At 38.3% G+C, this 26393-nt stretch overlaps 2 protein-coding genes across 14 annotated transcripts in view; both read right to left on the bottom strand.

The window, feature by feature from the left end:
- Window positions 1-57: 57 nt before the first annotated feature.
- On the bottom strand, window positions 58-2600 carry LOC122570900 (2',5'-phosphodiesterase 12-like). 2 transcript variants are annotated; one of them, XM_043733852.1, is made up of 7 exons: window positions 2367-2463; window positions 1415-2212; window positions 1201-1340; window positions 837-1123; window positions 609-761; window positions 416-536; window positions 58-341 (listed from the first exon to the last, which is right to left on the bottom strand). In XM_043733852.1, exons 2-7 carry the CDS (start codon window positions 2128-2130, stop codon window positions 79-81), a joined length of 1680 nt encoding a protein of 559 aa, XP_043589787.1. In that variant the 5' UTR covers window positions 2131-2212; window positions 2367-2463; the 3' UTR covers window positions 58-78. The 2 variants fall into 2 exon arrangements, with proteins under 2 accessions (XP_043589787.1, XP_043589786.1); XM_043733851.1 differs by having other exon boundaries at window positions 1415-2600.
- Window positions 2601-9605: 7005 nt separating this feature from the next.
- Window positions 9606-26393, bottom strand: part of LOC122570672 (zwei Ig domain protein zig-8-like) — a 33941-nt gene continuing 17153 nt past the window's right edge. For 10 of the 12 annotated variants that reach the window (XM_043733292.1, XM_043733284.1, XM_043733286.1 and 7 more), the window contains 5 exons: window positions 23815-23925; window positions 18526-18668; window positions 10618-10773; window positions 10216-10549; window positions 9606-9995 (listed from right to left, as the gene is read on the bottom strand). In XM_043733292.1, coding sequence (XP_043589227.1) covers window positions 9850-9995; window positions 10216-10549; window positions 10618-10773; window positions 18526-18668; window positions 23815-23890 — 855 coding nt within the window. In that variant the 5' untranslated portion in view covers window positions 23891-23925 and the 3' untranslated portion in view covers window positions 9606-9849. Of the gene's footprint in view, window positions 9996-10215; window positions 10550-10617; window positions 10774-18525; window positions 18669-23814; window positions 23926-24249; window positions 24431-24474; window positions 24677-26393 lie in introns of those variants that run through there. The other 2 variants (XM_043733294.1, XM_043733295.1) reach the window with 2 other exon arrangements.

Here is a 26393-nt window from a genome sequence, read left to right as displayed (position 1 = left end):
ACAGTAACAAAAATATTAAAAAATGATACACTGTTGAAATAAATTGAAGAATGTCAATCAAGTGCTATGTATATATTTTTATTTTGACCATTTCAAATCAACACACAATGAAATATGATCACTTGGTGACACTATAGATGGAAGACCCGTATACACACTAAGTTCTTCTTTACTTGGCAATGGTATAACTTGTTCAACTGTTAAATAATCCGTTTGATAAAATATATAATCCAAACAACCAGAAAAGGTAGCTGTGTAATTTGTGTATTCTGGAGTACCACATGCACTGGACAAGTTCATGTCATGTTTAATAGACACATTTTGTACATTTTCTTCAGCATCTATGATATAATAGAATATGATTGTTATAAATCAAAGTTTATAGAAATTATTATATAAAAACCATAAAACTAACCCGATTTCCAATCAGCATGATGTTCTGGTATGTAATTTTGAGTTATTAATTGATAAACTCCACTTTCTGGGACACTGTTGAAATCACCACAGTATAAAATACTAACGTTGCATTCGGGATTCTGTAAGTTTTTAATGCGTCATTAGTCATATTAAACATTTCAATTTTCATTCAATTAAGTTTTTGCAAGTACCTCCTCTTTCACTTTTTTGGCAAATGTGCGTAAATATGATAAACCATAATATGCTTGTAACAAACGTATATGATCGGCTGTTGCACGGAAATATAAATGTGTATTGCCAACAATTAAAATTTCAGGATTTTCTTTAGATCGAAGTGTTACTGTCTATAATGCATTATATATATCATAAATAATTATTAATAAATCATATTTAATAATAAAGTGTAATTATTCTAGTACCTGAATAATCGTATTTCTGTTTAAGAATGTTTGCTTTACGCGGCTGTTCTGAATTTGCGTCCAAACAGTATTAAATTCATCTAAATCTGTGCCTTGAGAAATAACCTTGTAATCACAGGACAATTGATCAAACCTGTCCTGATTATAAAATATTGCGAGACCTTCTCGTAAATCGTTCTTTAAATTATATATACTACCATAGTTTAGTATACTTAAAGACATTTTCAAATCATTTTCATATACTGAACTATCTACTTCTTGAAGACATATTATGTCACTATTGTATCCTGTAGAAATTTAACAATACATTTATATTTTTTTATTTTCAATTTAAAACACTGATATAATCCAATTAAAAAAATACCTATTAACTCTTTGAGAATTAGTAATTTTCTATAATCCATAGATAAAGCATAATGTGGGCAATATGGATATAAAGTTTCCTTAGAGACAGAAGTTTCTGAATATACATTTGCTAATATATTGTACGAAGTTATTCTGAAACTAAAATTTCAGTTTAACAATTATGTTAAATGAATGTAACTAAATTGGAAATTATATTTTCACTTAAAACTTACCTTTTACCTGACAATTTATCTTTAGTAAAAGCATGTCTGGTATTAAAAAGACACAAGCCAGGTCCAATTTCTATAATATTATTTGATACAATCTCTGTTAAAGGTCCAGATTCTACATTATTCTTTGGAATACATGATATTTTCAATTTACATCCTAAATCAGAAGAATTTGGAACATATAAAAATCCTTCTCCTACATGTATCCACTTATTCTTTTCATTTTTATACCAGTTAAAAATTGATTTCGATTTGTCTATATTTGTTCCTTCGAATTTAGAAGGATAAACTGGAAAATCAATTAAAATGTTCGATGGTAGTTCTATTTTAGTAATGGAAGGTACATTTTGCTTTAATATATATTCCTCATCAAAAATGACTAATTTTATGTCCGATGAATTGTTCAAGATTGTTTGACATGTGAGATCACCGTTAAGGACAGAGTCATTTCTTAAAAATTTTACATTATCTTCAACGTCACTTTTTAAACTTTCTATGGGTGTTACACACTTGTTATGCTTTTTCAGTTTTCGGTGAATTTTTTCCTTTAAATATACACTAACATTCCTATGTATTCTTTGAACAAAATTATTTATGGATTCGTCCACATGTCTTTGAAAATTGAATTGTCTATCGACCTTTAACTCGGGATTGATGTAACGAAACGACATCTTGAAGTCCTTACTTCCCTCTTCGTGAAGTAAAATAGCTTCATTCATGTTTAATCGTGTCACTAGTTGTGAGTAATTTTTTAAAAATTGTCGATGAATTGTTGAAATAGGTAAAAAAGGGGTTAGGCACCTTAAATGCAAAATACGATTTAAAATTGACATGTTACAGAAACATGATTTTTATCTACTTTTTTTATATAGAAAATCTATGCTTTTTTGAAAAAAGCTTGTAATATAAATCTTAAAAACGACGAATATACGTTTAAGCAATAAAAACTACTTGCCGAAATTATTTTCTTGCTGCCAGAAATGGTGTTCGAAATTATTAAAGTGCCATCTGTCGTCATGATATGAATGCAAGCTTATAAAATATATGTTATCAATGGTTGATTACATTAGTTATATATTACATCGGTAATGTTGGGAATGACATTAAAGTGGTAAGGGAAGTCTATAATGTGTAACATAATTAATATGTACATATGTATAATATATAGCTCGTCTGTACCATAATCTGTAGTGCAGAATAAATCTTACATCACGGAGAAGGTATAGGTCTAAGTATAGGTATAGGCGTATCACTAATCCTTAATTGGTGAAAATCACATTTAACTGCTAACAATATTGACCATTTATTTGTATACAGATATTGTATTTGATATATGGATACAGAATTGTATATAGATAGAAATAAAATTCTCTAAAATTAAAATTATTCTAATTTATTCTGATTCACTTCCATTCCAAAGATATCAATCGAGGATTAAATGTAGTAAGGTGGATAAATAGAAAATAGATGGGTAGAAATAGCGTTTGATATTGAATTACACAGCTGTTTTAAGATTTAGTTTATTTTTATTTTCAGGATTAGCTTTTCGCGTCGGTTTTCCTTAAAACTCTTTTCGTTGTTTGTTTTGCATAACAATCAAGGGGTTGGTCGTTTTGCAAACGTACACCAGGAGGAGAATTTTGTTTTTATAAATTGATGTTTTAAATGAATAAATTGTTGTGCGTAAAAGGAGAGTGGGTGGGATCGTGTATAGGGAGGGTCTCCACTCGCACCAATCTCCACGCCGGTGAAACTCGGGCAATCAGTATTATTTCATATATGATTACTAATCGCATTACAGTACGTAATACAATTATTAATTATATAAGAAATAATGCGAGCTGATTGGCTCGCGATTGTAGTTAGCTTTATTAAATAGTTTTCATTGATTTCTGTATGAATAGAGATGACGTAGGTTTTTACCTTGTAGTTCATTTTGAGTAAGATATCATTCTCGAAAGCTTAAAAAGTTGTCATTGTGTTCCTTGTAAGTTTATCTTATAATAATATATACGTTGAATTGAATACGAATGAACAATTATTAGACATATTCATATTGTAATTGTATGATATTGGTTGGTATCATCGGAGCGACCAAGTTCTTTCCGATGATCAGTTATGAAACTTCACGTTCTATGGATAAGGTAGAATAGGTAAAATCTTGTCAAAACTTGTGTCATTGGTAAGGCTGCGATTTTGTGTTCCCCAGTTTATTAGCTGTCAGTATTTTTCAATGTCTGAGTTTTTATTTATCTTAACTTTTATTGTCTTAATCACCTCTTATTGAAAGTTTGGAACTTCGGTAAAAATAAACTTTCACATTATACGAAGTAAGACAGGAAAGCACTTGTTTTTAATTTCTTTTTGTTTCATAATTTTATGGGATCTCTCCTATTATTTTTATTTGATTCGTCTATAGTTTTATAGATTCTCTTCTATTCTCTCTGTTCGCAAGATCTTTGCAACATCTTTCCAAGATTTTTCTTCTTATCGATCAGATATTTCGTGTGATATGTCCACAGTACCCATAAAATAATACATTTTTGTCGCGCGAAGTCTGACCGATATTACTGTTATTACTGTTCCGAAAGAACATCTTTTGGAGTAGCTTCATACTTTTGATGTGTGTCATTGTTTTACTCACAGCATATTAAAAACTTAGAATGCGATGGTAAAGTAGGTATTTCAAAATAGTGAGATGAAAGTTCAAGAGAGAAATTATCGATCTAGTTTTATCAAGTTTTGTCTAGTCTAATTTGAGTCGAGTTATCAATGTAATGATCATAATTTTACACGTTTAGATTTAGTAGAAAATTTTCAAATTACTATTCAATTATTTCTCAATACTTCTTTACTTAATTGTGGTATACAAAATTTAATTATTAATTAATAATTTGTTATCCTGTGGCGACCATTCAACTGTCGACCATTACCATCCAATCAGTCATCGACCAGTTCAGGGAAAATATCTTTGATCTTTTTAAGTTCAATCTGTCGGGAACTGAAATTAAATTAGGAGATACGAATGTACATGATTTAGTATGTCGATTCAGTATGTCAGATGTCGATAGAATGATATTCTCCTCGCTCTAAGTTTCAATTTGTTTTTCTTTGCAGTCGTGCGTATTTTTATTTAAGGTTGGCATTACGTTAAAAGCCGGGAAGATAGGTGTTGCGAATTGTCGATAATCCAGAATTCAATCGGTGGTTTACATAGTAGCGATATCGTTATCATTCGCTTTTACAGGATTATACGGATCTTACGGATTTGTGGTAACGACAGTGACAACCGGGTGGTAACGTAACACTGCGACGTATGTGTTAGGCGTATGCCCTTAAAGTATATGTATAGAATGGAATGTCCAACCTTGCAAGATGCTACACTATTCACGATATTTTGAATTAACTCCTACGAATACAGGCATCCCGGGCGTTATATTGGAAACCGATATTCACGACCCTTACTCTTCGAGTACCAACGTGTACGTAGCCCTATCTTCTCTCTTGTATCTTTATTCAATGCTAGCGTTGCCAAAGGTCGCTCACCGATTAGTTTATTTTCAACTATCGACCTATCGTACCAATATTTCGTTAACGCTTTCAAATACTTCCATTTCAGTAATTAATTCTAGAGTTTCTTATCAAATCTTGAGAAAAACGTTAATTTATCGAAGTCGGTTGCTTTTATCTTAATAGATACGGTTTTAATAGGATCTACTTTCTTTTTTACAGCTTTCAATTTGTCCACTCGGACAAATTGGTTATCTAGCATCGTACTTTCTTGTTTGTTTGTTATACAACTGGTTTTGGTCACGATTGTCATGAACGATGTAAAAGGGAGGAGAGGAGATCGATGGAAAGCAAAATGGATTAAGCACGGCGGTGGCAGATTTGCTTCACAGCAACACCACATTTCATCTAGTTTTCATTGTAAGTGTACTTGTGCCAAGTGCAAAACCCGAACCTCGTGCGTTCGTTTATTACGGTTTGTTGTTTCGAACTATTTTGTCATCGTGTGGCTTTTCAATTAGCTTGATCGTGTACGTTTCATTACACTATATTCGTATAGTAGTTTCAATTAAAACTCTGCGGTTCAAATAACTGCAGTCAACGAAGTCATAAAAACGTCTTTTCGTAGCACCTTGTTGCTTAGATATATCGCAACCGAATTGATATTACGATGCAATTCAAGTAAAACAAATGTATTTTCACATTTTCTTTCCGTACTGTATCAAAGGAAATTTTTCATCTTCAAAGAAATTGGTGAAATGAAAAGATCCATTCGAGTAACTTGGAAATCTGACAACGAAGAAAATAACTGTACGCGATTCATTCACTTTACTTACGCTTTCAGTATTTTTCATGGTAGAAAATATGCTTCAACGTCATCGTTTTTTTCGTTTCCGTACTTCAAACTTCTATGCTACGTAACTGAACGTACCAGCAGCTAAGCGCTAACTTATCGTGTTTCTTTCTGTACGTGTATTTATAGTTATTCTGGAAATTCTTTCTGTCTTTTCTTCTATAAAGAAAACTAGAAGCGAAGTTTGGAAGTCAAATATGCTATTATGAGAAAACGCAGTAGAAAAGAAATCTTCTCTATTGAGAGACCTACATCTATATTCACCTTTTTGTAACTTGTTCGCACGAAAATATGTGCAGATCAAAATGAAGATCAGACGCAGTTTCTTGGTTTATTCGATTGAAAATATCGATTATCATAAAAATACTTTGCAGTTTTCCACTGTATAAAAAGTGGAAAGAAAAAATACACAAAATTTCGTCCGTTTTATTCCAGTTGTGAATTTGCACGTTCTAACCGATACCTTTAATTTAGCAATAAGATATATATATATATATATATCAGAGATGGAAGGACACTGGAGCCTCCCGTTTGGAACTATGGGAAAAATCCCGTAATATTGTAATCTAGATTCTACTATAGCCGTAATTAAACAATTGTCATTCAATCCGATTGTATTTGTTCGAGACTTGTGATAGTGGGATTGGGTTCGAGGTGACACAACTGGTCGCCGAACGTAGCCGCGGTCACGGGATGGACATTTTTCCTCGGAGATGTCAATATAATGGGACACACGTTGTATTAACAATCAAACTCCAAGCAGAGATTGCCTAGCAACGGCGATTGGAACCTTCTCGAAGCTTCGGACCAGTATATAACAAACAAACGCAATCGAAAAGGAGGGAAATATTCCATCAGTCTATGATTCGTGCGATCGCCTTGAAGAGTTACACATCGAGAAGTATATACAGAGCGTCCCATTAAACGTGTTTGCGTGTTAAAGCATTTTACGTTTAATAAAGAGTTATCCTGTTGACCGTGGATTCGTTATCGAACCTAGAATCATTGTCACTAGCGTCTCGAGTATCTAATTACCACGGTTACTTGTCGATATCTGTAACAATCGTGTTTGCATTAGTCAATATCTTCTCTATCGCATAACGACAAAGTCTAACCATAACGAAGATTCGTTTCACGCCCCTTTAACCCCAACCCTAATCATAATGTGAATCCGATATATATATAAGAAGTTCAAGGTAATATAGAACGAGAAATAAAAGGAAAATCATTTGCCAGAATTGAAACAAATTTCTTGTCAGTGCAGCGTAATTTAATAAAATCTTTAATAAAATCTAAATCTTCATATACAAATTCGTTCGATATGTTTTGGACAAGTTTGACATATTCGAAATATATTATTGCTCGGAGTTCATTCATAGCGCAATTTGGTGATGCGTATTCATTCTATATATCTTGTGTAATACTACTAAATTAGATAATACGAGTACATATTCTCTGCTGAGTTTTGATTAATATTATACGGAATAAGCTGCGGTTATTGGCGTTTGCTCGGTAAAGTCACAAATCGATTAGATGTTCGAAACGTGACTAACGGATCGTTGGAAATTTCAAATTTTGTACACGTACCGAACCATAGTACTTACCTTTGCTTCACGATGTTCGACAATTTGGCGATCGACGAAGATAATCGTTGCAAGGATCGTTACAACGAAACTCTAACTAAGTTACGTACGAATTTCTATCGGCACTCTCGAAGGATTAATATTTTCATTGGTGATAATTTCCCCATTAAACATTTTGCAAGTACTTACTTCGTAATATCCGATTAAGTGTGTTCTCGACGGAAGATACATACATCTTTGCTATACGTTACCCTGGCTGCAACGAGGATTATTACATTCCACGGCTTGGATGCAAAATTCCTGCAGATAGAATCACAGTGATACGGGGAATTCGTGACGATATTAAAGCGATTTATGTTTGAATTTACCTCCATCGGAGATGCGTTTCTTTCGTAAAATAATCATTTCTCGATTGATTCAAAATGTCCAATTTATTCTGTATGTTATAATATCATGGATGAAATGATGAAAATCTGACGTTTTCTTTTATTTTGCGAGTCTACTTTTACAATTCATATGTCTCTGGTAAGTCGACGAAAAAGAGTCTCAAACGTCCATGTTAAAATCACCCGATACATCTACTATCGTTAAACGAGTATCAAGTATATGAACGTTAATTAATAAGTTTTCGCGCATGGAAACGATGTTTACGCGTTCCATAACGCTACACATAAGGATCTAATGGAAAACTTCAACGTTCCAACGAGAAGTCATTGATAAATTATTCAGCATACAACAGTGAATAAAAATGTACATGGCATTGCTATCCGATAAAACACGCGTAATGCTTCGTTCTCTGTAAAAAGATATGGCAATATTCTTATATTTTGCGAAAAATCTTCTTGATACACAGGCTCATCGTGTGCACGATTTAGTGTAGATATTGTAATTAGCATACACGCGTATGTACATTGATCACATATTAATACATCAAGTGATTATTTCGAATGTTATCAGGAAATAATAACGAGTATTAGACTATGTCTATAGGATAGATTTCTCTTTTTCCTTCGACGAAGCATCCGACAAACGATACTTTTCTAAAGAAGATCGTGTCGGACTATAAAATTGGCAACTATAGGACAAGAAAATCCTTGTTTAACCGTGTTTTAAGTGACTTTAAATGTTTTTCTGTTTCATTGGAATGTTATACACGCAGCGAGATTGAACTATTCACGCGGTTTCGGAGTGCGATCGTGTTTCTTCGAAAAAAGATAAAATCGTTGTGAATTCACGAGCGTAAAGAGCATTGAAAAGAATTTGAGACCAAGATGGGCATTCGTAGCTGTATGTGATTTGGCTCGTTTAAACGTTGTTAACTCACGAAACTGTTAGTGAAACGTGAAAGCGTGGCTTTGCCCTTAGAATTTATTAAGTTCGCTTTTGTGCGCGTTCAAACGGCAAATGGTATAAAGCGACATTGCGCGACACTTTTAATGGATTAAATTATCCGAACTCGCAAATGTCTTTTTAACTGTTTATCAGAGTGTCGCTGCCACGTTACATCGACTCTTTTACGAATGAATGTGAACTTGTCTATTCGCCGACAATTCGCGAAATAGCTTTCATTTTTATTCACGATTAATTACGATAGAAAACACACGACACACGGCAAAATGAAAATGCGCGTTAAATGCGATACCTGTATCTCTGGATTCATATTTCACATCGATAAAACGTTTCGCGTGTTTTTTTCTTCATTACTGAAATTTCCGGCGAGTCTAGTTTGTGTGCAGGCAACTAAAAAAAAAAAAAAAAAAAAAAAAAAAAAAAAAAAAAAAAAAAAAAAGAAAAAAAGAATAGCTATCTCTTTTGACTCGATGGTTTATTATTTCATGCGTACGAGTAGAAACTCGGACGGAAGTCCGTGCTCGTTTTAGGAAAAGAGAAATGGTAAATGCGTCGAGGTGAAGATCATTCTTTGTACGTTTATGACGATAAAAATATTTAAAGGATGTGATTCAAATGAACATAATACTTGATTTAATATTGCTTGAGTTTATGTCTGGTCGCACATTTCACGAAAATTGTTGTATCTTATACGCAGCGTTGCAGATGCGTTACGTATTTGACATTCAACATTTATTGGAACGGAGATTTAAGAATATCGAATTTCGGAAATTTAACCGTCGACATAGCGGTCTCGAGTATTGTACTATAGTTAAACCGTAGATCAACCGATGCAAGTCGAGAAATATTGCGAGGTGACGGCGCACTTGCTGATATTGTTTCAAAATTTTACGATGAATTTGCTGCATCGCGTTATTGTTATTTTCAGTTAACATTTTAAGATGTTAGAAAGCGTCAGATGAAATTGGCAAGTTTCGTTGCACGTGCTCAGCAAATTACCGACGACGTTAAATGTATGTAAGTCAAGCACGAGTAACGTTGTAAAGTGTAAAGTAAGAAGAGATATACGAAAATGGCATCGAAATTATTTGGAATTCCGCAGCAGGCATCAATTCGGTGACAAAGTTGACACGGTAGGCTAGTCACGTGACACAGGTTTGCCGCGGATGAAGTCGATTCGAGGTGCGTATACCGAGGAAAGTCAGAAAAATCAACATGACATTGATGGACGCTTTCGATGTAGCGTTTCGCCGATCACCGCCATGCATAGCTGCTGGTTTTTCCTCTTCTATAAACAGAGATAGAACAGTGAGGAAATAACATTTGTTCGTACTAGAATAAATAGTAAGCAAATAAGTTATTTATCGAAAATTAAAAGTAGTGAAATTAAACGAGCCGAGGGGCAAGTACTTTTGAAAGAAAAGATTTTGCAAACGACTAAATCCTGTATTCGCGAAAGGAAAAGAAACGAAATATATAGAGGAAAGAAAAAAATATAGATAACCAACCTTCGATCACGTGTATCATGATATATGCTGGCCTGGCATTGCTGGGCCAACAAGTGTAATTAGCGTCATGAGAAAGTTTCACTTTGTCAACCACGAGAATCGAACCGTTTTTCGTAGCCTCCACTTTAACCCCTGGTTCATCGTCGTAGTTGATCATGCGACCTTCGCGATACCAAAAGATGAAACTCGGTGCCTCCGTCGATGCTATCAGCTGACATTCCAGTCGAAGACTAGATCCTTGTTTGACGTGAAGGTCTGGTCCTCCGGGAATCATGGAGTACGCCTCCGTGATGCTTAGACGAATGAATCGTTGCTGGACCGGCTCCGTTTGAATCTGTCTCGATAAAACAGGCTTCGAATTGTTTCGATTCGTTTAAATATCGTTATATATTAAATTACCACCTGACACTCGTAAAGTCCAGCATCTTCGCGTTGGACGTTCTTAATCAACAGAGTCCAGTCTGGGCTGTTTGAAATAACCATGAATCGCGTGTCGATGACATGAGTGTCTGTACCCAGCGTCAATAATTGCCTGTCTTTTCTCCTGATCCAAGTTACCTGAAATGAGAAATTTTCCAGTCATCTGAATTTCGAGTATGCAAATCGAATATGCAAATCGATTATGAGCGAGTTGCGAATTCGCAAGTGCAATTTTATAACTTGCATAAATAAATAAATTTTATAACGCATTGTATAACTTGCGTATTTGTTAAAAATATTCGGAAGTTGGGGATAAACGATCGTGCTGCGTTTAACTCTTTTACGATTCCAAACGGTTAGAAAAAGTTTTGTATCTTTAACGGGCCTTTCGATCTTTCGTATTTTCCAGCTAACAAATAATAGTACTCGTTTCAGGAAACTGCTCCTTTTGTCATATTAATGGCACATCAAAAATGAAGAAAAGTAGCTTTAATAAGAAATCCTTCCCTCTTCTCAGTGAGTACGAAACATCGTCATCCAGCTTATCCATCCGTAATGCTATTTTCGTCTGGTGACAGCCGTTATTCTTGCGTTGATAGCAAAGACGATTTAGAAAATGCACGAACGTCGTTCTTCCACACAAACGGCAACTGAGCTAAGAATATTACGGAAATATACAATGGATATAGCGATGTCTTAAATTACAGTATCAAGCAGAATCACCGATCGATGCACCTCAACAGTTAGAGTTGCAGTACGCTGTAACATTCTATCTTTTTCAGCGAAGATTGAATCACAGTTAACAATAGGATATACCCTTCTGACCATGGTTTCGAATTCTTATTTTATCGGGTCTTTGTCAAGTCATTTGTTAAGACGCCGTGAACGTATAAATCCGATCCCTTTTACAATTTCGTTATACCGTGGAGAATTTTTTAATAGGTCACGGAATACGTGAAATAAAAAAGGAAGATATCGCTGAGAGAGGATTGTACGTCAGATACGACACTTTTTGACAATAATCTAGTGGACGAATGTAAGAAAATAGCATAATATTTCATTCCAACGATACAATTTGTGGTACACCAAGTCACGCATTTTCAATCTCACGTTCATTTATATTCTACTTGATGTGTTCGATAGCCGCTATCGTGTCAAGGTGTCACCTCTTATTGGAGTAATTCAACGATCGAAGCAAGCCCAATCGAAGATCTTACGAGTTATTGTAATTACGATGAGTTGATTCAAACGATAGAGTAGTATAGTTTCGCCGATAGAATTGCGGATTCTGTTAGTCGGACAAATTCCCATTGAATTTTAGCAAAATTGGTTTCTGATAATTCTCGAAGTTACTGAAGTTCGTAATTGACTGCGTAGTCAACGTAAACCGACACTGAAGAGGCTGGCCAGTTTTCTGCCTTAATTGTCCTACGTTGAGTATGCTCGACGTTCACAGCAACTAGACTTCACGATTTTCTAATGCGAATCTGCGAGGATCGACAAGAACACTCGAGCATAAATGAGTCGAATAACGAACTTCTGCGATGTATTACGAATCAATGTCTGGTCTTTACGTTTCTCATTAGTCCCATGATTCTACAGATTGCTCCTTAAAAATTGTCATAGAAATTTCTCGAAAAAATTCATTGCTCCATTACATTTGTACTGGTCTTTATAATAATTGTAATCGGTTCTCGATCAGTCGATAAAGATAGATAATAGAATAACAGTAGAATATGAAACGCAGTTTTAATCAAATCTTCGTTTTACGCTGGCGATAAAAAAAAAAAAAAAAAAGAAAAGAAAGGAAACGATCATTTTTCCGGTCAGCCAAGTTCCATTAATCAGGCTTTTCTCCACACGTGTGAACGCAGTAGTATGATAACATCTCCGGGCCGGGCAGCGTCGTTTAATTAATGTCCCCCTCGGAAGAACGTCTCGTGATCGCGATAAATTTATTGAATTTCGGCTGTCGTCTCGGTTTACTTGCTTCACCAAAATCCCCGATTTATCTTACGTTGCCACGATTTTAAAAAAGAAAAGATCCTACAACACAATGAAATAGTTGTAGTTATGAGATGAATCGAAAGAGGCGAAAGCTCCGTTTATATAGGATAGGATCGTTCTGTAATTGTATTGTCCGTTCCGAACGACGCTATTCTATTTCGTCTTATGAGACACATACAGCAGCTTTCGAGTTTCGAGAAAGTTTATTGCTACTAAAATGAATACCCACCTGCTTGCCAAGGGTTTCTGTTGTAGAGAAGCTGCTTTCAGTTACAAAGGAAACGTAGCAGTCGCAAAGCCTTAGGATATATTTGAACACCAAACATAAACTGAACGCTGGCCGTTTCTCATGAATATTATTAACCAGCGTGTCTAGCCTATAGCAATTAACTAACAGGAAGTATCATATTAACCGGGTTGTAAAGCGGCGAGCACGCGTAAGTATTACGTAAATCGTAAAAGTCGAGAAGTCTCGTAAACCTGTACGATCATAGAACTTAACGGCGATTTAAGGAATTCTAAGAGTTGTTGGGAACGAGACCCTTAAAACGTGAGCGAAGATTTGTGGTCAAAGATGTTGAAACTTGCAAGTGCATTTCAGTTTTTCAAAAACCACGAATTAACTTTACTGCGGGTCATGATAGCGTCTACTTGTGATAAATTCTTCCTATTTCGTGGAACGAATCAGTAGCTGTGATTATGCACAGTATAGTTTGTACACAATTAATACGAGGCATGCATTTATTACTTATGTGTTTATAGCAGGCAATTACAATTCGTCATGTAGATGATCGATAGCATCCATAATTTGCCTATTGCAACTATCGAATACCGAATGCAATGTTTAACTAAAATCAAAAGATTTGTTATTTCAGAAATTACTAAAAACATTGAGATTCCTCTTACGAATTACACGTGGAGCGCATGGCACGGGACAATTTAGGTGAGACGCATTTTTACGTGATTTCTTATTCATTGTATGTAGTTTAATATCGCAGCGAGTAGATTTACTGGAATTTAGCTGCCTGTTTATATGGAATAAAATGTAGGATATTCGTGTCATGCCGCATAAGGGACGCTGGCCGATCTTCATGCCCGTTCTTCGTGCATGCAAAGTAACACGTCCGAGCAGAAAAACACAAGCTTGGAAATACGTAGTTGGAAGCGTGGAAGAAAAAAGAAGGGTATCAAGAGATGAAGTAGCTTGACGCTTGTGCGTTATGAATAAAAGATTGAAGAAAGGATCGGGCTTCTGCAGGGTAGCAGCTTACTCGTTGACGTATCGATTGCCGCTTTTCCAGTTTATGATTTCTCGCAATATTCCGTCGTGACGATCGTCCGTATTCTTATGTTCTTATGTTCTTTGATACGTCAATTTTAGTGATTATTTGGACAGGCGTTGCTTTTCTTGAGATACGAGATAAGAAAAGATATCACTGAGGCAGACAAGTCGTTTTTCGCTTAATACATACACGATGTTAAAATCGACACGGTATTGCGAAAAATTGGCCGTACATACGAATGCATTGCTCATTGTTAAACAATCGACAAAAATAGACTTTCGCCTAACTGCATTTTGTACATTCAACACCGCATTTTCTATCTATATATTCTGCCGCGTTTCCATTCGTTCTGTCGGCTCGCTTTTTCTACGTAAACGAATATTTATATCGCAATGGAACAAATTAATTATGCATTTCTTTGTATTTATGGCGCATTTATTGTATTTATGGTACCTAGGTGTACGTAGTTTCTGCCAATGAGCTTTCTTCGATGAAACAAGAGGAAGCAACGGCATAAAGAAAACAAGAAACCGAGACAAAGGAAGGTTCATTTTGTCTGGCACAACGTCGATAGAATACGCGTAAAAACGAAAGTTGTAGAAACAAAATTTTTGTCGCCGATGCTCGAAAGGGACGCTCGTCGTTCTTTCATTACCTTTGTTCATTAAAAGTCTTTGCAACGCTTGATACTTCGAAGGCGAGTGCAATTTTTCGCTCTTTCTCCAGACAGTTGCGTTTTTAATGGACTTTTAACCTACGAACTTTTTCCTTGACAGCTTGGTCCTTACGAAGCGGCATCTGTTTTCTTCTTTCCTCGAAAAACTCGTACAAAAGTTTGCCGGTTTATGAGAAAATCGGTAGCCGTACTGTTCCGTGCGCCACCATATTGCCGCCATCTGGTACGGTCTCGAATCGGTTGGAGAAAGTAGAAGCTATCGTTCTTGTCTTCTTCCCTCGTTTTTCCTTTTCCCCGATACACGTAATCAGGATTTTCACGATACGCGATATTTTCATCGAACTTAAATGCTTTACAATTCTATCGCGATGCTTCGATGACGACGATATTCCCGATATTTTTCGAAAAATTCGATAGTATCTTTTCATTGTTCGTTCTTTCTTCTTCTTTAACGCGAAATCCTCTTAAGTCGACTCGATAACACGTAGGTTAAATACGCGGTATGTGTCGATTCATCGTATTTGGAAACGTGGATAACGAGCTGTTGTTCAGGAAATAATTATGCACATTAGGCTGATATTCGAATCATCCGTTAATTTGCGTATCAAACCATGTACACGTGTATCGAGCACGGGATAACAAGACAAACGGGATATATTCGTCGCTTTCCATCAACGCGCCGACGTTATTTCCGTGATCGAATCATACAAGGGCAGTGTGTTGGTCGATCTTGTTTCCGTTAATTTGCATTTTAACGTTGATTAGTGTTACGAAAAATATTACGGCAAGTCTGTTTTTTGAAGTGAAAAGAGAAAATGGTAAAAACGGTTCGTTTTTTACAATTCGAGACCGCTGTTAGAGTTCGTATCTGCCACAAGTAAGTTTCAATCGCGATACGCGTGTAGGCGACGCGATAAAAATTTCGAAATGACCCACCCATCGCGTCAACCTAAAATTATCGTCCATTAAAGATAATTACGAAGCGCGTTGAACGAACGATCGTTCGTCGCACAGTCGAGCGGAATTCATAAATTTCTTGGTAATTATTCAAATCCATGCCCGTTAATATTTTCTCCTCTCCCCTGAATTGATCGTCTATCGCTCGCAAGTCGATTGAAAATTATACTTGCCCAGGTGATTTTTCGTTGGCGAAATCGCAGAAGAAATTTACCAATTGCTCCCTCGATCGATTAGCGTGTCGAGGAGAAAAAAAATTTAAGGAATATGCGGTGGCCACTACTACTAAGACGAACTTCCTACAGCATTCCAGAAACAATTCGATATTCGAACCGGGAAATTGGAGAACTTGCTGACTCCCGGTGGGATTTCCTTCTCGATTTCGAACGCACGTGTACTGATTTCCTAAATATTCATATTGCTCTCGGCTATTATGGAATTTATACTTGGCGCAGTAGTTGAATATACTAATGTTTCTTATCGCGTATCGCGTAAGTAGTCGTATCGATACCACAAACAATAGTGTTCTTTTTATGTGACTGTATCGATACCCCAACCAAAGTATTTTACATCGTATCATCGATTAATTGACGAATAAAATAATTTTTAATTTAAACCAACCTATTAATTACTATTATTTCGCAAACGATTTTCATGATTGTCTTTCCGAATCAAAAGGGATCGAACGATTCTATCTTTATCACAAATTTCGAATACCATCGTATGTTAGGCTAAAAGTTAAATCTATTTATTACTTAGTATTTCGTAACATCTTGTTTTTGAATCGTAATCACAGTAGCATCTACCGTACTGCGCGCTACACGCTCGATCGCGTTTCTTTAGCTGTTTGTGTCGTATCGGTATTCGCATTCGACGACATTCCTTGGCGATTGGAATTGAAATTCTAGTCGAGTGCGAATCGATCTTTGGCCAACGTTAGGTGTCCTTTTGTAGGCGAACACGCGCTATACATTTCCAGTTACAACAGCCTGGATTCGTGCAGACCGGATTCGAACACGACAGGCTACTTTTTAAGAAATGTCCGAAACAATATTTCTTTCTCGCGATGCCAAAGGTAATACCGTTTCTTTGACGTCTGTGTCTTTGCTCTTGTACCTTTATAAGAACTTATGTCAAAAGCGGATTTAGTACGTTTTCTTCCTATCTATCCACTTATCTATCTATTATCTTTCAGACCATTCTCGTCGCTTGTCCCATTGCCGTTGAAGCGTGTCTCGACTATCCACGAAGAATCGAGAATCGTATCGAAAAAGGAGAACAAATACTTGCTAGGAATGAGTATCGATTTCCTAGCTCGGTATGCAGGATAATATATCGTTGGTGAGTTTAGGAATCCTCTTCCGTTACTCGTACAGCAGAGAATCAATCCTGTCTGTCTTTCCTAAATAGTAATGGTCCACGCGCGACACGGTCGAAGCTTAGTCGTGACATCCGGTAGCTTAAAAGGACAAAGGAAATGCGATTTTCTGGTGCATTTTCTCTCGGAAATGAAATAGTCCAACACTGATAATCATCGTGTGTTCTCAAGCGCGAAGAAAAGCATTATGAAAACATTGAACATTTTCGACTTGTTATCGATTTATTTGCAGATATTTCTGTATATTTTTATTTCGAACACATGTATTGTATATAGGTTGGGAAATGTGAAAACGCGGAAACAGATGAATGGCTATTGTTTGGTACGTAATTTGAAAGGAAGAAGGAAAGTTACACGTTGCTATTCAAAGTGCTGCCTCTGTTGAAAGCTAGTTTCTCAAAGAGCTGATGAAGCATTTCTTTATAGCGAGAAGAAAATTACTTCACAGTAGAGCGATGCCGTGCATCTATACCGTGAATAATGCAACATGAATTTTAATCACGCTCTCGTTGTAGGTACTCGCGGGAAATACAAATTTTCGTGGCTAACTTGTCCGCGTGTGGATGCGTACGAATCAAGAGAGCGTAGCTGGGCATAGGTAGGAAACTGCAGTTCTTGGCGCGTCGATCCTTGCAACATTAAAACCGGGAGAATTACAAAGTGGAAGGGGACAGGTTTCTATCCTGTTGGACGTTCTCTTTTCCATCCGGCTGTTTGCCGGTCTTTCGGCGTTGCTCGGTCGCGCAACGAGCAGCCAGCTCTGCCCGTTGCGTCAAACGAGCAGGTTTTGTCCTCCTCTTCGAGAGACGTTTCCCGTTTCCCGTTTTCCGCTCTTTACTATAGCGAGTGAGTGAGTGAGTGAGCGAGTGAGTGACCTCAGCCCGAGGCTTGCATACGGCAGCACGCTGCTCCGATCATTTATTAACGAGCATACCTCGTGAGGAAGACGGTGTAACGAGAGGAGTACGCGTGCATTGGGTTTACGGTGCTGAAATGCACCGAATTTAAAATAGCGTGCTCGTCGCTTTACACAGTGTTTCGATAAATAATTGATGTTCACCGGTGAAACTCGGTGGCGGAGTTTACGCGCGACTTCGAATTCTATACGAGTGAAATGTTTAGGCCGCGAACAAACGATGTTTGAAAGTTTCCCTGGAAAAGTCTTTTGGCCACACTACAGCGAACATTATTCGTGCTTTCGTAAGGCTAATACCTTTTGTAGCAGTAGGTTCGTTGCAAGAGGTATTCGAAGGTGTTCAAAACGAAAGGTGACGCGTGCGATATTCTGGTAAGCGGGTACCGCGAGGCGTCGCACGTTTTCACGAAACGCGCAATGTCTCGTGTAGCGTGCGTGTAATCCGCAGCATCGTTGTTTATCGATGTGCCCGCTTTACACAATGGCATGCATGCTTATGTACGTTGCGCATACTTCCTTGGTGTTCATCGACCTATGTATAATACCTGCATACAGGCCGGCTTGCAGCTTGTGCATACACGGCCAATTCCACTTGTACCTACACGAGCCACCTTCCTTGTATACATCATCCAGAACGCATATATTTGCTTGTATACATATGTGGTGTACTCACTATTCCGGGACTAGTGAATCTACAGGGAAGCAAAGCGTTTCCGCCGGTCTGCGCCAGGACATCCTTGACAGATACAGGTACCGAAGAAAGGATGTTATTCCTTTCTTCCTCGTTGGTTGGCTTCTCACTCCGAATAGCACCATCTAGAAATATCGAAAATCACTCTATACCGTATATCTTGGTTATTTCGATGAATCCGAGTTGCCTGGAAAACAGGCAGAGGAAATTAACATAGCTATATCGTATACGTGGAGAGGTATATCTACGTAAATGTATAGTTGTGGAAGTTTTCTCTTTTGCGTATTCCGAGACGAGCTACAAGCTAAATAACTACTTTGTCGAAGCTACTTTACCTTTTCAACGAACACTGGTGTGATATGTTTTGTCGATATGGAAAGACGCGCAAATACAAAGAAGCCGCGTTTCCTTCGCTCTCTCGTCCAGCGGCACACTCAACAACGCTTGACGAACGTTCATCGAGGAAATGAATTTCAGAGGAACGACATTTTGTAACGTCATATTGGGAAAGTTTTGCGTAGGTCGAAGCGAAAACTTTCTATATTTTTCTTTTTCTTCTACTCTACGTGAAACTCTGGTCGTTAAACTTTTATCTTTCTCTTATTTTTTCACGTTTTTACAGTTCCGTTCAAATCATAATGTCTCGATTCGCACTAGCTTGTTTTCTTTTTCGCTGGTTTAAGACTAACGATGCCGTTCCGGCGTATTATAGCTGCGAAAGTTACACGTTGAGCGTACGACCTCCTTCGCAGCTCGACGGTATTTTCCATGGGTTGAAAGTCTGCTTATCGAATGATGTACGTATAACGACTTGGAGCGAAGCCGAAAACTCAAGACATTTCATTGCTTGAAAATATCGTCCAGCGTTCACGAGGACCGCGGAAACCGTTGCGCCGGATGTTGATCGAACGAGCCGTAAAGCTGTGCCAAACTAGAGATCTTCTACGAGAAACTTCTCTCTATCGTTTATCCTTTATCGTTCAATTACTCCTTTGCCGTGCGGATCGACGCTTAGAGAAGGTGTGCAACGGCTTGTGAACGAGTACACAAGATTTCTTCGCTAACATATACGAAGACTTGACTCTCGAGTTAGGTCGAACACCAAGGTGAAAGCTGTAATTGACGTGAGATGGTATCAAAAGTTGTCGCTTCGAATTTCCCGATCAAACGCAATTCGAAACGTTGACTCGAGCGTTAGTTGCAACTGGGTCGATGGTAATTACCGAAGTTATTCACTCAGGTATGCAGACGGAAACGAAGCGGTGCAGTAGCCACAGAATTTAAGATTCACTCTACGTACACCAGTGTAAGGGTAGATCTCGGTCGTCTCTCCCACTGGCCATCTGCCTACGATCCGGCTGCCATCCTGGTTGACGAGCTTCTTAAATTGCATTACCTATTAGAGCGAGTGCCTTAAAATTGTACGCTCCTCTCGGTCTCGGCCGTGCCTGCTAATTTGCAGCGGCAAAGAGGGAAGCTGGTAACTCGGGGTTAGCTCGGCTTATCTGCTCAGCTGCAACGTTCGCAAAGGGGCTGCAAACCACTCTTCTCCTCTGTCTCTTGATTAAAGCGACGATTTTTTGACTCCGAGAAGATGGAATTACGATATAGTCTTTCTTGCATGAAAGAAGGAATCTGAAATGGCGAACGTCCAACAATTTGTATCCATATTTCGTGAATCGCAACCAAATCAAACGTAGAACGTGCCACTCCGAAATTTGGTTATATCATCGGACGATTGGAAGAACGATGTAAAATTCTATATCGAGCAAAATTCGAGCTACGTTTGTTCCTGCAGCGCGTAGCGCAGAATCAAGGAAACTACCGTTTAAATCATTCCGTGCGGCGTAGCATCGGTCGGTCGAACGAGGTAATTTCTTTACGCTATCCCGCAAAATACGGCTTGCTTTACAGTTATTGCGAAGAGAATAAACACGCAGACAAACAATATGGATTCAAGATGACCGTCTTAGACCTCATTCTTTTGCACAAACTCAAATCTTTGTAAAATTGTGATCGCAACTACTCGATCGCCGTGTTCCACCTCATTCAATTTTACTGTTCTTTGCATCTTCGTAATAAAATATCATGTAGCGTAACATCGTGTAGCGACGTATCATGCGCAGTAACGTTGATAATAGGTGGAATAGCTTAAAGTGACGGGACTGGCGCGATGGCGAGTCTTGCATTCGTGAAGGTACAGCTCTTTCTGTCGGTTGCATTGCGCAAGGCAGTTTGCTAACGTGTGATATACATATGTATGTACCCTGTGGATCAAGAAGCCACAACGCCTGCAGACACGTCTCGTCAACGTCATCGTTGACGATTGTAGTAAAACTTGTCAACCAGTTAACACAATTCCTGACGACATTAACGGTGGTATTTAGTTCGAAGAAATGGAAGTGTTTAATTCAGTCAATTATGTATTTCTGCAAAGTGTTTTTACCTATCGTTGAATCCGTTTAGTTTTGTTTATTTTCGTCGATCGCGTCGATATACGAGTCAATACAAATCGAGACGAGCAGTCGTTTTTCTCGATGTAGCGTAAAAAAATGTTTGGGATAAAGATGTACATGAACTTCGTGAAAGACGCGACGCTTACGAGACCGGTCAACGACACCAACAGCCGGTGATCAAATATGGACACGGGTAAACATACTACGTTGCAAACGACTATTTTTCTTCACCACATCCCGGTATCGAACGTTTGTTGGTCGACCCCTTTGACTCGCTTCAAATAGCGCGAATTTGCGTTTCATTTCATCTGTTCGATCATTTATCGATTTCCACGTTCGTCAAATTTACGGCAGCTTTCAAGAGAGGAACAAACGTTTCTAAATAAATTTTGAACCAACGAAACGTTCCATCTTTTCTATTATTTTTTTCTTATAGCCGCGAACATAAAAGTCGGTTGGAAGCCGACTAAAAACTAGAGTTTTAGGAAAATAACGAAAAATTGTGTCATTTTTGCAACGTAGGGTGAAGATCTCTAGCTTTGGTACTAGAAAGTAGCCAATAACGATGCAAACAAGTTTTTATGGACCTCGGGGGTAAAAACAAGAAATTATTCTTTTTCGATAAGGAATAAGAGAAGAGTGGTCGCTTACTTTTCATAGCGTTGATTTTTTCCTCAAGGAATTTCTTCCACAGAGCCGTTCGATTCTTTTCAATCATCTACTTCTTTCAAATATAACCGACGTAAACGTTCATCTTCCACGTAACTTTTAGCGGAGAGGAACTTTATTATCGGCAGATTGAATAAATTTCTACCTGGTGTACAGTTTTTACGTGACCTTGAAAAAATTCGTCGGCGTGGTTAGTTCCAGCTCTAGCCTTGCACATATCGAATAAGGTCGTAAAGAGCGCAGAGGAATATTTTCTTTCGTAAGTAGATTCGTCATCTCTTATTAAAGGAAATTCTTGGTCCTCGAGAAACGAAAAAATTCGTCACTGTGTTACGAAGAAGATCTTCAAGGAGGAACGACATTTCTTTCTGCGTTTTTCAAGCCTTTTCTCGTATAAAATTTTTCCTTCGGCGGAAATAACTGCGATTCAAGCACCTACTTTGTTGCATGGTTCGCAAAGTACATAGGACGAGTGATAGGGAAGTAATGCGAATCGCAATAAGAGGAATGTAATTTAGTCTCGCGAACTCGCAAACTAAATTTGCTCACGATTACCGGTTACGTTATCGTTATGTGACGGTACGGTGTTTGAATGTGGTGCTATTGTTTCCGCCGAGTAATGTTAGTGTGACAACACTGCCGAGTGAGTTAGCTGAATAGCGTGTAGCGTGCGAGCATGATGTCGATTGAGTGTGCGAACACGTGGTAGATGTGCTCGTCGAGTTCTCTCTTCTTTTATGTGTTTTTCCTTTCGACGTTCCTTTTTTCTCTCTTTCATGCGAGTATGTGTGTGTACTTTAATTTGGTTTTGTAATTTGTTGCTTAATAAAGCGTGCTAAGGCAAAGTTCCAGTTGGCTCTTTTTGTGTACGAACAGGTTAAAAGAACCGACAGTTGCTTACTTTGCCTCAGTTCTTTCTTCTTACGAACCGTAGAATTGCTCGCGACCATTTTACGATATATAGTTTTTCTCACCAACTATGGGAATCGAAGTCGAAAAGAAACTTTACCTTGTTTGCGTGACGGTACAAGAACGTGGTGATTCTCGCGTGTTTCCAAAAGCTTTGTTACTTTATTATTCGTTGACGGCTCACGACCCTATCTTTCACCTAGTTTTACGACGCACGTTTCGGAAGAAGAACACAAGTTTTCACGTTAACGTCGTGCTCACAAAATTATTTCGTGAGATTTATCTACATCATTATGGCAAAGAATAAGCCCGTTTCTGAGATGAAGTAACTCGTTTTCGTTTCGTTACAAGCGATATCTTTATCTTCGTTAAACGTATTCCTCGTTAAACACGTTTCAGGGTGTCGAACACACATGTTTTACCATCTATGCTTGCTTTCGGCCGTCGACTAGAGCAAGCTACACTTTGCAAGCGGTGGCACATCAAAAATCCGTGACAGGATTGATTAAAGTTTTCACAGACATTAAAGGTGATAGTAACGGCGCGATAAAAGTGTAAGCTCAGTGAATCCTCCTCCATGACGGAGGTTTAACGGATTTCGTTTGTCAATGTGCCAGCGATTGAAATCAATTAGCTGAACGACGAGATAATCTTCGTTAAGTTGGAATTTTGGCTTTTTGGTGAAAAGTTCCGAAATTATAGATTCTGCACTTGGGCACGGAGAAACGAACTGTTTAAAAATTCGAAATTTCGTTGAGCGAAAAAAACACGTGGCAAGAGAAAGTGGAGGAAAACGAAGAAGAGAAAAACAGAGAAAGTGTCGAGGCGGAAAGATGGAGGAGTAGAAGAGAACGAAGCTATCGGTCTACTATATCTGTGGAGCCGGGTTCATCGTGAATACGAATGAGGTCCTGGTCGATCGGGCTGGAGCACTAATTGAGAAAGTTCGCCGGTACCGCTGCCAGTGTTTCCTCTGGATGAAGATAGCCGACCACTTTTGAGGGCAAGTCTGCTCCTCTGTTCCTCTTCTTCGTGATTAAGGCCTGTTCCTTTAGACGGGTTGCAGCGCTGGGAAACCAGAGGGAAAGGAAACACGGAAAATCGTCGCGGTTGAAACCGCTAGTAATGGTCACCGCTTTTCTCTTTTTTTTTTTATCCTCTCCTTGCAAGAATTGTCACTACACCGGTGCGGCTTAACATTCGAATCGACGAACATACAAACGAAAGTTTCACTTACCGATCGGATGTAGAAAGTAGCGCGACGATGCTAGCAACAGGAGAATCAATCGAAACGCGTCCATCATAGTTTCCATTCACGTGTACATCGTGCGGTCATCCACGAGTTCGCCTACAATGGAAAAATGAGTAAATAGACACATATAGTAGACGATTCGTTCGATATTATCCGTTTCATCAGTTGCTTGCCGCGATCGTTAAGTAAAACGAGAAAAAAGAGACATCGATCCATCTTTTCGACTTTTCCAATGACGACGGGCAGTTAATTAACGATAAAGAACAATCTCTCAGATTGCCGAATGAAGTGTACGTATTTCGTATAATGAGTGTCTGTTTTTATAGTAGAACAATAGAACGAACATGTTGTAATGAAATTTCTAATTAACCCGCGATATGCGTAGCCTGGATCGTAAAGCCTTATCGCGAGCAAGAGTACCTGTACGTTGTTAACGCCGATCGATGATTGCGATTCTCGTACATCTACCGTACACGCATTCATCGTTGATGCCTATAGCATGGCAAAAGCTCGTTGGTTCGGAAAATGTGTCCGGGATTTCGCGGCGATGTATCGAGTATCTCGAATAATCCAGGTAAAGGACGAAGCATTGGTTACTCGTCTACGTGTACAGGTTTTGACCAAGCTTCGCTACGGCCCACGTACCAAACACATCGCGAACCTAGTCGACCGATCATTTTCCCTTTCCTCCCGCTGCGCTGTGGCACTGTTAATCGAACGCCAATGCGTCTTCGTTTTCTCCATGTTCGTCCATCGACCCCTTTCTTTTTTTGTCCGCTTTTCGATCATGGCTGGAGATTGTGTCTCTAATACGAATCGATTCTAGGACGTTTCATTTGTAATTCATCTACAGAAGTAGCAATTGCGTACAGATAATTGCAGGTTAACGAATTCATAACCATGTTCGATGCAAATCGATAACGAAACAATCGTAAAATAAAACTGACAATCAGAATTGCGTTACGCGTTTCATACGAGATTTGATTGTAATTCGTGCAGACCCGCGCGTATATGAATATTTATTTCTGCAGATACATACATTAACGTGATGTAATGTTGTGTTCGCGTGTACGCGGCCCCTTCGAACGGTCAGCGTAATTAAAATGTTTCATACTGATGACAGCCTGTGTCGAGACGCATACGGATGATACGTCCAGGATGAATGTTTTCCAGCGATTAAGAGTTCATTACTACATGATTGATTCGATGTTTCTGATGCTAAAGGTAAAATGAATTTTCTTCGTACCGTTCCGAAGTGATGGCAATATGTGTACGGATTTCACGCGATCGAACCTGGCTCGGTATAACGTGCGTCCAGTTGGTTTAGCAAGTTCGCGCACGAGCTCGTAATTTTGCCACTTAATTAGACGGTGCTTTACCTTCCAGCTATGTTGAATACAATTGCGTAATCTACGAGATGAAAGCAACCGGTTGGTGTTTGCGGGCATAAATAGAGGGAAGAGGAGATGGGTCGAGAGTGGCTCTGCCACGTTTTCATTTAAATAAGCTTTTCTTAAGTTAGAAGTAAGTTTCAAAGATGGCTCCCTTATATCAACGTCCCCTTCAACGATGTGTACAGGAATTCAAGACTGTATAGAGTTTGGGCTTTGTACCAACGATACATTCGTGTCTTCTATTTTTTCTAATTATTTACGGCTACTTGTTACGCTAATGACGACATAATTCCTTCGATATGAATCATATTTTATATTTCATCGAATACCTGATCGGTTTGAAAAATGTCAGAGACGGGAGGAAGTGAAACACTCGGTTTCTTTGAACAGCATTGCTATACAAGAGGGAGTTTCACAGCGAGCTCGAAAGAAGCAGGAGAAACGAGGAACGGGTAAATTAGTGTCAGCGTAGAAAGCAGAAGCTCGAAATCCTCGAGAGAAGAAAATATAAATGTGGCACTTTCATCGCGGGTCACGTAGTTTTCTTTCTTGCGTTTGTCGCTCTTTTCGTCGCTAGCGTAGAGACAAAAAAAAAAAAGGTTCGAGGGGGTACGTGGTCTTTTTGGTGAAACGTGCCGTTACGTCTACGAGAAGAACTTCAACGTAAAGGACGAATAAAGTAAGGAAAAAGAATGAAGTGGTTGTGAAGGTCCCTAAGGAGCAATCACGCTGGGGCAATTAATATTCTTCGTCGGACAGTTGTTGGCGAATTTCATTGATTCATCTTCCTTTTTGTTGTTGATCGCACGCCTACGTTTACAGTTTTTCCATACGAAAGTAGAGAATATCGAATCAATATCATTTTTCCGATGTCTTATGGTCGAAAACGTAATGTAAATTAATCGAGGAGTTGAAATATGTAAATGAAGAAGCCAGTTGAATTCTTCTTCCCGAATAATTGTGTCTGCTTGCAAGTACAATATAATAATGATAGAGGAGACCGGTGATCGACTTTTTAATTGCCTCGCTGCGCGATAAACTTAACGGAAAGCAAAGACAAATAAAATCTGTGTAATGGAGGTTCATAGCCCGTGGCTTTGCGTAAATCGGATAGACACTATGATTCGGTTCGTTGCACACGATGTATCGTCCATGTAATATTTAACCTTT

The sequence above is a fragment of the Bombus pyrosoma genome, linkage group LG9 (assembly GCF_014825855.1).
Source record: "Bombus pyrosoma isolate SC7728 linkage group LG9, ASM1482585v1, whole genome shotgun sequence".
NCBI lineage: Eukaryota > Metazoa > Arthropoda > Insecta > Hymenoptera > Apidae > Bombus > Bombus pyrosoma.
Note: the sequence above shows the minus strand (reverse complement) of the source record. Positions and strands in the feature narration are given on the sequence as shown.

Excerpts from the sequence above, each read along its gene's own strand:
- LOC122570900 (XM_043733851.1), bottom strand. The coding sequence starts at position 2,244 with ATGTCAATTTTAAATCGTATTTTGCATTTAAGGTGCCTAACCCCTTTT. Across the intron at positions 762-836 it reads ACAGAAATACGATTATTCAG|ACAGTAACACTTCGATCTAA; the intron begins GTACTAGAATAA and ends AATGCATTATAG. Across the intron at positions 342-415 it reads TCATGCTGATTGGAAATCGG|ATGCTGAAGAAAATGTACAA; the intron begins GTTAGTTTTATG and ends ATTATATCATAG.